Below are 10,876 nucleotides of genomic sequence, written 5' to 3' on the forward strand. Positions count from 1 at the left end.
GGCCGCCAGGCCTCGACCAATCAGCGATGGGCACAGTATCGACGTAGATGTCATAATGGTTGCCATGGCGACGATGATGTCATAAAGGTTGCCTCGACCAATCAGCGATGGGCACAGTATCGACGTAGATGTCATAATGGTTGCCATGGCGACGATGATGTCATAAAGGTTGCCTCGACCAATCAGCGACGGGCACAGTCTGCCGCGAATTCTGGAATCATCATTGTCAATATACTACGGGGACATGCATATTCTAGAATACCCGATGCGTTAGAATCGGGCCACAATCTAGTATTATGCATATTTGCTTATAATTATAATGTTTCTTTGGTTGTACTACACTATAGTTGCGATATATAGGGGTGTCACTTATTGGTCCTATATCTTAGCCCCTTTTAAATGGTTTTATCTGTGTCTGTCTTTTTTGAGGTGTTATAATAAAAGTTTTCAGATTTTTTATAATTTTTGGGTGTGCATGCCATCATTAGTCTAGTCTTTTCTCTTTTTTGCTGTATCTAGTTTGCCCTACAGACTAGGTTTTGCACCTTGTATCATCATCATCAGTATAGGGGTGCGCCTCTTTCATATATATTTACAAGATCTATCTGTCTGTCTGTCTGTCTGTCTATCTGTCTGTCTGTCTGTCTATCTATCTGTGACCATTAATTTAAATCAAGCTACCAGTAATTAAGTGACTGCATGACTTTTATTTGATTTCCCCTCAGCCACTGATAAGAAATACAATATCAGGGCCGTGTGTCTCATTTTTATACCACAGTTCAGTTCTACTACATACATACACTCAGCCTTTTTCAGACGTTTCTTTAAAGTATTATTTAAAGTTTATTAACCTTATATATAAACATTAGTATAAAAACATGGGTATATGCACAAGTTTACAAAAGGAATATCATACAGTTTATAGAACACAGTAATGGCAAACCTTGGCACTCTGACTGTTTAAAACTACAACTCCGAGCATGCCATAGCAACGTGCAGCAGTTGAGGCATGCTGGGAGTTGTAGTTTTACCACCACTGGAGTGCCAAGGCTAGCCAACACAATTCAAATTAAATGTATGAACTCAGGTTGTTGTCACGTTTCCAGCCAGTTCAGATCTTCTCCTTCTCCATAGGAACATCTTTTCACTCCGTAATCAAAAAGAAGTTCAGTTCCTGGATAAATGTCTTCCTTTGCCTCTAATAATATAATTGGAATTGTCCCACCCTTCATATATTTCAGAACCGGCTTTAGATTGTTTCTTTTACGTGAGTGGTTTATCAGGCGTCCAAATGTCGAAGGCATTTCTGAATGGCTCTCGCAGGGCGCCTGGGTTGCATTTATGCACATTTTATGTCCTTTCTCACGAAAGAAGAAAATATAGCACTTTTCATCCGTGATTTTTCCTTGTATCTCTTCTCCTTCTCTTCCTCCCATTAAGACACCGTGGTAATCACAAACAATGTCACCTTTTTTAAAGACCTGGGACGTCTTTATGGATTGTCCACCCTTTTTGTGATCCTGCACTGCAACAAGTCCTTTCCACTCCTGGGTGTCCACCAAGCTTTCTATTTTAAACCATGTGTCCTGAATTTTCCGGGATTTGTGAGGTCTCCAGGCCTTTAGAACAATCTCAGGTTTCGGTATGTTGGTCTGCCAGCCCTGTTCCTTCATGTACACCATGATTTGCTGTTTGCTTGGAAGATTTCTGAATTTTTTTGCAAAAAAATAAAGCAAAATATTGTAAAATAGTCAGTATGCATACAAAACAACACAATAAATTGTTGCACAGGAACACCAACGTCTTGAATACATTAACCCATTCCTTCCATTATAATTAGCAGAATTGCACACCCAGAAAAAAAAATGTTGGCGAAAGACTGGGCCATTATTGACTTAGGTGTTTTTATACACAGGCATGATCTACCGCCCTCCCCAACAACCCTGATTGCAATAACACAGTAAATATAACAAAACCCGGCCGGCACTCAACTTCAATATGAGATGCTGAATATTTTATTGCGTAGTGTCAATAACAAAACGTTTCGGTCCTTCAGACCTTCCTCAGTTACGATTTGTGAGGTGAATAAGATAGAGTCTCATAGCCAATAGGTCCCTATTGGAATCACTTAATTTTCAGAAGCAGCTCCTGGATTTGAGTAAGATCTGTTGTGTGTCCGGGTATAGACGCGGTGTCCACCGCTAGTCATTACCGTCTGCCGGAATCTATCTTATTCACCTCACAAATCGTAACTGAGGAAGGTCTGAAGGACCGAAACGTTTTGTTATTGACACTACGCAATAAAATATTCAGCATCTCATATTGAAGTTGAGTGCCGGGTTTTGTTATATTTACTAGCTATATGGTGTGGGAACCTACCCGTGCACCTACTGGAGCAGTGCTCACGGTCTAGTTCACTGCAATAACACAGTGACTTATGAAAACAAAGTGTTGTGAAATAATGAACATAACATAGACCTAAGGCCACATTCACACGTTCAGTAGTTTACCTTAGTATATATAAGTCAAAACCAGGAGTGGGTGATAAATACAGAAGTGGTGCATGTGTTTCTATTATACTTTTCCTCTGATTGTTCCACTCCAGGTTTTGGCTTACAAATACTGAGGTAAAAAACGGACCAAATACTGAATGTGTGAACATGGCCTAAAAAGCCGCAGTTATTGAAATATGTTGTATTTCCTAAAAAAAGCATTAATATCCCAAAATGCTTATCACACAAAAATATGTAATCAACTGGAAATTACCAACAATGCATGCTTGAGTAATTATATAGTTTCAAAATTTTAACTAGACTATTTTTGTAGAAAATTGCAAGCAAATAAGCTAGGAGGCCTAAAACGCGCCAGGTATGCATGCTAGGGTTAACAACTGGTTATATCAGAATAATAGATTCTGAAAAAAAAAACAAATACACACAACTTACCAACAACATTATCTATTCGAAGCTCCTTCTGCATCCTTCTCCATTTGTCTTGTGTGTATTGTGCAAAGTTTCCACTTGATTCTGCACACACGGCTATGGCTGGAGGTCGCGCATTTATATCAGCTGGACATCTTTTAAGCAGCCTCTTGAAAGCCTCTACTTTTAAACCCTTACTTTCCTCTGTATATGATGCATCTTCTTCATCTTGTTCTCCTTCTTCATTGTCTTCCAAGTCATTTTCTGTCCTCTTCCTTTTTCTAGATTACACAGACATGCATGTAAATTACTATAGTTGATCTATAGTCATGGAGGATCTACCATCATGGTTGGTGAGGAAAGGTTGAGAACAAAAACGACACTTACCTGGAGCTCTCTCCTTGATGATCGGACTTCAGTGTGGCCAGAATATGCATGCCTTCAAGCAGATGACTCTTTCTAACCGTATCTTTTAGATCTTTAATGTTGATATAGGTATATACAAGATCTCTTTTTTCATTGGAAAGATTCATCAGTGCCCACTTGTCAAATGCATCTCTTGCCTCTTTACAGGTAACTGAAGGTAGTTGAAGCCTAAAAAAGATTATTGAAGCCACTGTTAGCATAGTTTAATTAACATTAAAAATAAAAAAAAAATGGTGGCTCGTTATTACATGTACATTCCACTTACTTCTCATGAAATCTTGACAAGTCCTTTGAGGCATTTTTTATAGGCTGTCCCTTAGATGTTACAAAGAAGCAGTCAACTGTGTGTGCATCCTTGACCAGCTGAGTCGGTCTGATGAATTTATAGTAAATGTTGAAGAGCTGGTAAAGGAAAACATTGCATTACTGACTTGCTTGCCAATTAATAAAATAGAAACATGCAACACATTGACAGTAAATGACTTAATGCTTACAAGCTCTTCCTCTTCTTCTAGCACGATGATGGTCTCATCAGAAGAGATAATAGCCACCTTCTGGTTTTGAAAGCGGGAGAACTTCCTTTCAACCCACTCCTTTACCTGTAAGAGAAATAAAGTTAATGAGGTTTAGAAGATCTGTCATTAGTCGATGAGCTGAAATAATTAATAATATTTCACAAATTATTTACATAATACATAATGTAATACATAGCAATACCAATAAAATGTAAGATAACACATTTGCAATATTTTCAAACTTTATAAAAGAGGTTGTCTGGGAAAAGAGAAACAGAAAAACCGCTTAATACCTGTTTATAGGCTAGAAGTGATATTTCACATGAGCTGCATCACTATGATGGAGATCAGCTACCGTAACACACTTTACCTATGGACAGGTGTAGTTCAGTAATAAAGCAGCCCTGCTTTTTTACATTTTGGACAACCCTTTTAAACTGGAATATCAACCACTCTATATAACACATAGTAATACAAATGCAATGTAGAAAGGCACAAAGGAAAAACTTTTCCAACAATGTGAAAAACATTGGGATAAGACAAACACAAAAAGTTAATGAGGCCTATGGGCTGAACTAACAATTAAAACTTACTGTCAGATTATGGATGATGGACGGTTTTTGAAGATGTTTCAACATCAGCAAGGCCTCAAGGTGCAAACAAGCAAGCATCTTTTCTTCAGTGTTCAACTCCTCGCCCAATTCTGCCTTTGCGAATATACCGTCCATAGTGGCTTTTTCTGAAATAAGAACCTTTCGACTGTCTTTGGGTCTAAGAAACCTGAGAACGAGAGAAGGCAGTTATGATGATGTTTATATTTTTTATGGCCATAAACACATTTATTCATAATCATCTAGCATACTTAGAGATACTTACTGCTTTTTCTTGTCCTTCTCATCTTTTGGGATCATTTCCTTATTAATTTCTATTAGGCTTGCCAGAAAATTGTCAGCAGCCTGTTTTCTGTCATCACCTATGTCATTGGGAAAGTCTTCAGAAATAGCAAATCTGACAAAATGTTGACTGTGCTTCAAGTACTTTTTCACTGTGCACCGAGATGTCTTCAGACTTAAGAGGGTGCTGACAAACCTCTTTGTATTTTCCAAGTCATTCATGAATTCTAGGGAGATGCCATCTGGGTTCATGAAATATAGATACCTGGAAACATTTTCCACCTAAAATATACACAAGATGTCAGTTTCTGCATTGCACATTCAAGGAATAGTCATAAAATGCATGCATCATAGAGAACAATTCAAATCCTACTGACCATTTGCCTAATGCATAACTCAGAAAAGTTCTTCTCCAAGTACTGTTTAAAGGAGATCAACACCGGCAAATCAATGTCATATTTGTTGTGAAAACCAGCTTGAAAAAGTTTCTTACGCAGAGGGGAACTTGTCCTGAAATCAAAAGAAAGTGAAAGGTTAGTGCACATGCTACTGTTAGATGATCCATAGATAAAGGGATAGATGTACAGAAACATATATAAGATAAAGTTTATCTTTATAGATGGAAAAGTACATTCATATTGTGATGTAGCTGAGCTGTCAGCTATGCTACATGCCAAGCTCTGCCCATGTAGCACTGTTCAGCACCATAGAGTCCTCACCTGGTTGCTGCCGGCAGCACTCTCTGGGTCCTTCTAAAGTTGTTTTGCTTCTCCTGTCCATAATAGACATGAAGAACCACAGAAGCCTGGGGGACCCAGAAACAATTGCCAGCACACAGGTGAGGATGGAACCTGCTTCCTGCTTAGTGTCGCCTCATGCTGTGCTTGGTTACAGCATCAGATTTTCAAGGGAGCAAGGGCATGATGTGTGCCAGCTACCTTGCCAAGTCAATGCTAAAACCAGGCTGATCATGATATGAAATGTACTGTCACCACCGCTCACATCACCATGTTACAAAGCAAATTGGTAGACCTTCAAGGCCTTTAGACTGCTAATAAATTGAACTTACATAGCCACTTCACTGACTTCACCTTCAGACTGAGCCTCTTCCATGGAAGGTTGCCTGGAGATATACAATGAATCATGAGTTAGAAAATAAGCATATTAAATTATTAGAATAAAAAAACATTAAATATATATAGATACATACCTTGTAGATGGTTGATCAGGAATGATGCAACCACGACTCTTCAAAAAGTCTGCAAAGAACTCCTGAGGGTCAGAAAAGCGACTTTTTCTGAAATTCAGATCCTGATATGAAACAATACTCAAAGATGCCAGCAGTTTATGCTTGTTTTGCCTTGCTTCTATCACAGCTTCAGTGATCTCAGGATCGGTCGCTCTTTTCATGCAAACTCTGCGAAGATGCACTGACAACTTCTCTTGATGCTTCATGCAGATCTTGCAGATGAGCAGGCTATGACTCTTTTTCTTGATGGAAGACATTGCTCAACACTAAATCGGTGATATCTTGCTCAAGACTGAACTGTGAGCCTGGAATCTGTACGCTTTATATACAGTTGAAGTGACTGAGGTGTCATGGGATTTTATTTTGAAACAGACACATATGTCAACAGTCACATATATCAAAGAGGGTAGGCTGGAGCCAGCCATACACCCAGTAGCACAATTCAAATGTAACATTTGGATTTCAAGCTTTTATTTGCTTTTCACACTTCTTTTAACTTGTGGTTCATTAATTAACATTTATTTAACTGCTAAGGAGACAGCCAGACACTCTGGCATTGGAGTCATTCCTAACAGGTGTGAAACTAGGCCATTGAAGCACTCCACTGCTCTAGGCCACTAAACACCGATATTTACCCCCCAGCTGTATCACCACCTGCCCCATTCAGCTTGTGAGCCCACTGACACTATCATTGGAGCCATACACATCAGGTATGAAATCAGGGCAGTCCTGCACCCCACTGATGAGGAGTTACATGTTAGTCAAACATTTGCATTCTTTAATTAAAAGACTTTTAAGGGAGCAATCTCATTGGTCAAGGTATGGCCACTTTCTGTATATAAGTCAGGTTCTGAGAACACTTTTTCAGATCACTTTTGGAAATCTGACTCTCAGCTCTTTCTGATACTGGTCTCTGCTAATTTTTCAGGTTTTTTTGTCCACTTAAAAGTTGATTCCAGCAGCTTTCTTGAAAGCTTTACTCAACTCTAGACACATCGGAAACAGATATGGAATCAACAGTGTAAGTATATTGATTGTTCATCATTCTTTGCTTACCAATGTCATGCAGAATTCTTTCTAAGTAGTTGAAATTCCTTTCTTATTTATTTATTTGTAAACAGGCACAATAGGACTCCAATGACCTGCCCTATCTGTTTCAAAACAGATAATATCCTGTCTACTCACTTGCGCAGGAAATGCATGAAGTACCGCAGCGAAGATGAAATAAAGGCAACACTTGCTAAAGCAAAAAACAACTTGGTAGCCGTAGCTTCCAAAGGAATTGCCATTGACTACAGAGAGGTCTCCAACCTGGTGTGTGATGGGAAATGTCTGGATAGTGTCCTTAAGTTCCTTGAGGGACGTGGATTTGTACTCTACAATAAGCCTCTTGTGCCAAGGTTTGTCATATAGAATCTACAATGTTTCCCTTTTATAACAAGTAAAAAAAATGATTAATAATAATTTGTGCATTTCGTCATTTCAGGAATAACAGTTTCAAAAGTACAGAAGAATCAAGCATCCTGGAAAGAGAACAGACTGTTGGTCAAGAGGATGTTCCATGTAGAGAACAAATTAACCCTGGATGTAAGAAGAAATGGTAAGTAATCTCCAAGATTCATTGATATCTACAAGTAGATTTGTGTGTACATAGAAATAGAAATGGTTATAGTCTTTTATAAATGTCTGAAAAAAAAGTTCAGTATAAAACACATAGGCGCTCCTATCCAAAGGACATCAAGGTTTATTAAACAGAATGATAAAATGGGGTAGACCTGAACGGACAAATACAATTTTTTAAATTCTTTTTAGTTTTTTTCCCATTTTAAGTTCCCATCTATCTATATCAGGGGTGGGGAACCTTGGTCTTCCAGCTGTTATAAAACTACAACTCCCAGCATGCCCTAGCAACTTGCAGCAGTTGAGGCATGCTGGGAATTGTAGTTCTCCCACAGCTGGAGGGCGAGGGTTCCCCACCCCTGAACTATATTAATCCCTTCCATCTTCAGCAACTTTTTTTGATATATTACATTGCATTTTCATGATGACAGGTTCCTTTTAAAGTGTAAAAAGTAGAATCTGCAGAACTTTCATTTTCGTATCAAATCATAGATATATAGGAAAAATTTAAAGCTGTGCATAACTGATGCAGACAGACCTCTTTTAACCATCCATGCATTTGTTGGAAATGTAACTTGTTCCTTATTCTGTGACAGCCCACAAACATGCAATACTGGTATTACAAATCAAGAGGAAGATGTGATCAGGATCATTGATTCAGATGAAAAAGACACTTGTGAAAAAATAATTGAAGAAACAGGAATGGCATCTGAATGTGAACCTAAAGTAGAGGAAGAAGAAAAAGAAAATTCATCACTGGAGATAAAAGCAAGTGAACCCAAGATTTCATGGAGCAACCCCTTGAGGAAAAAAATGGCAGATTCTAACATGTATATGAAGCACTCCCTGAAGACAGAACTTCTTTCCGGCTTTGTAAACTTCCTTTCAAATACCCTAGCCGTCCAACGGCACAAACAGGAGGTAAGAAAACTAGTTATCATACAAATAAGATGGCACCAATAATACTCCACGCCTATTTACTGCAGGACAGCCAGGTATTTTATATCTGGGATCACCATGGATATACACAGACTGGTTGTACTGCCATATATAGAGGTATAGCCTATTACTCTCCACCCCTATATACTGCAGTGCATCTAGTCAGTGTATCTTCATGGTAATCATTTATATATGAACTGGTTGTACTGCCACATATTGGGGTAACACAGATCACTCTTCACCCCTACATATTGCAGTGAAGCTAGTCAGTGTATATTCGTGGTAATCATTGGTATACATGGACTGAATGCACTGCAGTATATAGGGGTAGCAGTGATTACCCTCCACTCCTGTATACTGCAGTGCAGCTAGTCAGTATATATCCATGATCCTGTGTTATTCACTATATTTACATATATCAGTAAATTATGATGGGGTGACCATACTTTGCATTGGGGCCTTTAAGCCATAGTTACATTATTATTAATTATATTTTACATTATCATTTTCAGGCCGAGAATGTTGCTCGTTTCCTGTATTTTATGGACAATGATAAGCCATCAATGGAATTTGTTTTTAACATCCAAAAGACTAATGAATATTTTTCAAAGCTTCTGGAAATTGGCAACACTCATCAGACTGTCTGCAATTATCAAAAAAGTTTGAAGCGGTTTCTTGCTTATATGAAAAACTCCACTGATCTCATACACAAAGACAAGAAGGTGTATGATGCACTTTGTATCTTCGTTGATCAACTGGAGGTGTTCCAAAAGAGGCTCAGCAAAGGAATATCTAAAGAAAATGTTGCAAAGAAGTAAAAAAACTGGTCTACAACACGTTTTTTAATTAAGTTTTCATTCATTCATTCAATATCAGTTCTCATTCATATTTCTTTTCACAGACAGAAATGTTTGAGAGATAGAACTCAGACACCAAACCAGCTAGAAAACATCCTGAACGTTGCAAAATCTACTTTTATGCGTGTCTTAGGGCTGGCAAAAGAAGGGAAAAATCTACATGTGGACGAAAAATTGACAATTCTTCAGTATTTGGAAGCGCTTATCATTGTCAGAAAGCTGCAGAGACCTGGTGTTGTTCAGCATATGATGGTCAACAGCTTTGAGCTTTGTATTGCTTTATGTTAATGAGCAATATAGGGTTGTGTTTTTTAAATTAATGTATGTTATTTTTTGATCTTACAGGTCGATGAGTGGAAAGATAGAATACATAAATCGAATCATGTAGGTATTACTGTGTATGAGCACAAGACAGCGGCAAATCAGGTGGCAACAGTAATTTTAACTAAAGAAGAGGAAAGCGTAAGTACATTACAGCTCTGTATGCCTTTCTCTCTCTGTGCCCCCTCTCTCTCTGTCGTTCTTTATTTTATTTTTTTATTTTCTATTCCAGTGGTTTGATATCTACTTTGAAAAAGTGAGGCCCACATTCTTAAAGCCAAACAACGAAAATAACAGATTTTTTATTTCATCAACGGGAGAAAAAATCTACAATGTTTCAAATGATATTGCAAGACTTCATACCAAGTAGGTCTTTTCAAATAGAAACTATAAGTTAATAAGTCTACATGATCATAATAAAATGATTCACTTAATTTTCTTTTATTATACAGATTTAGATTGAAGCCAGTAACCAGCCAGATAGCGAGACGGATGGCAGAAACGTTTGTCGGTGCAAATTGTAAAGAGAGCACTGATAAAGATCACTTTTCGAAGTATCTGGCACATAGCAACAGTACTGCGGTCCGTGTTTATCGGGAAAACACAATGGACATGCTGATCAGAGCATCAAACTTGACCAGAAAAATTCAAGAGGAGGCTTCAACATCAGCGTAAGTATCTGAATAGTCGTGTGGTTGTCTCCAGCCTTGGTGCATCAGGTTGACTATTTTTATGTGATCTGTTACTAAAACATTTATATTTTACAGGACTGCAATGGAAGTGGATACTGTGAATGAGAAAGATAAAGACACTTGTCCTTCTGCTTTGTTGAGCTCCAAGGAAGAAGAATTTAAAAGATTTGAAATAAAATATCCTCTAACTTTAGACAAGGACGCACCATCATACAAAAAATGTAGGAAAGAATCTGAAATGCATGGGAAACAGATTTATGATCAGTGGAGGAAGAAGCAGAACAAACTGCGTGTGGACTATATTATCAGTAAGATGTTCCAATGGTTCCTATGCCATGTATCTAATCCCACACAATTTTATAATCCTATCTAACCCTTTAATGCAGAACCATGTGTCTATTCCAATCTTGAATGACACTGTCTGCTGACCTGTGTACCTAATC

The 10,876-nt window shown here is 38.1% G+C and overlaps 2 protein-coding genes across 2 annotated transcripts; one reads left to right on the forward strand and one right to left on the reverse strand.

Moving 5' to 3' along the window:
* Positions 1 to 3,298: 3,298 nt before the first annotated feature.
* Positions 3,299 to 6,261, reverse strand: LOC143767887 (uncharacterized). The gene is made up of 7 exons (XM_077256408.1): positions 5,966 to 6,261; positions 5,825 to 5,878; positions 5,133 to 5,265; positions 4,739 to 5,037; positions 4,456 to 4,642; positions 3,842 to 3,946; positions 3,299 to 3,749 (listed from the first exon to the last, which is right to left on the reverse strand). Exons 1-7 carry the CDS (start codon positions 6,259 to 6,261, stop codon positions 3,609 to 3,611), a joined length of 1,215 nt encoding a protein of 404 aa, XP_077112523.1. The 3' UTR covers positions 3,299 to 3,608.
* Positions 6,262 to 7,768: 1,507 nt separating this feature from the next.
* On the forward strand, positions 7,769 to 9,773 carry LOC143767888 (uncharacterized). Its single transcript, XM_077256409.1, has 5 exons — positions 7,769 to 7,773; positions 8,221 to 8,545; positions 9,076 to 9,377; positions 9,465 to 9,691; positions 9,766 to 9,773. Exons 1-5 carry the CDS (start codon positions 7,769 to 7,771, stop codon positions 9,771 to 9,773), a joined length of 867 nt encoding a protein of 288 aa, XP_077112524.1.
* Positions 9,774 to 10,876: the final 1,103 nt, after the last annotated feature.

The sequence above is a fragment of the Ranitomeya variabilis genome, chromosome 4 (genome assembly GCF_051348905.1).
Source record: "Ranitomeya variabilis isolate aRanVar5 chromosome 4, aRanVar5.hap1, whole genome shotgun sequence".
Lineage (NCBI taxonomy): Eukaryota > Metazoa > Chordata > Amphibia > Anura > Dendrobatidae > Ranitomeya > Ranitomeya variabilis.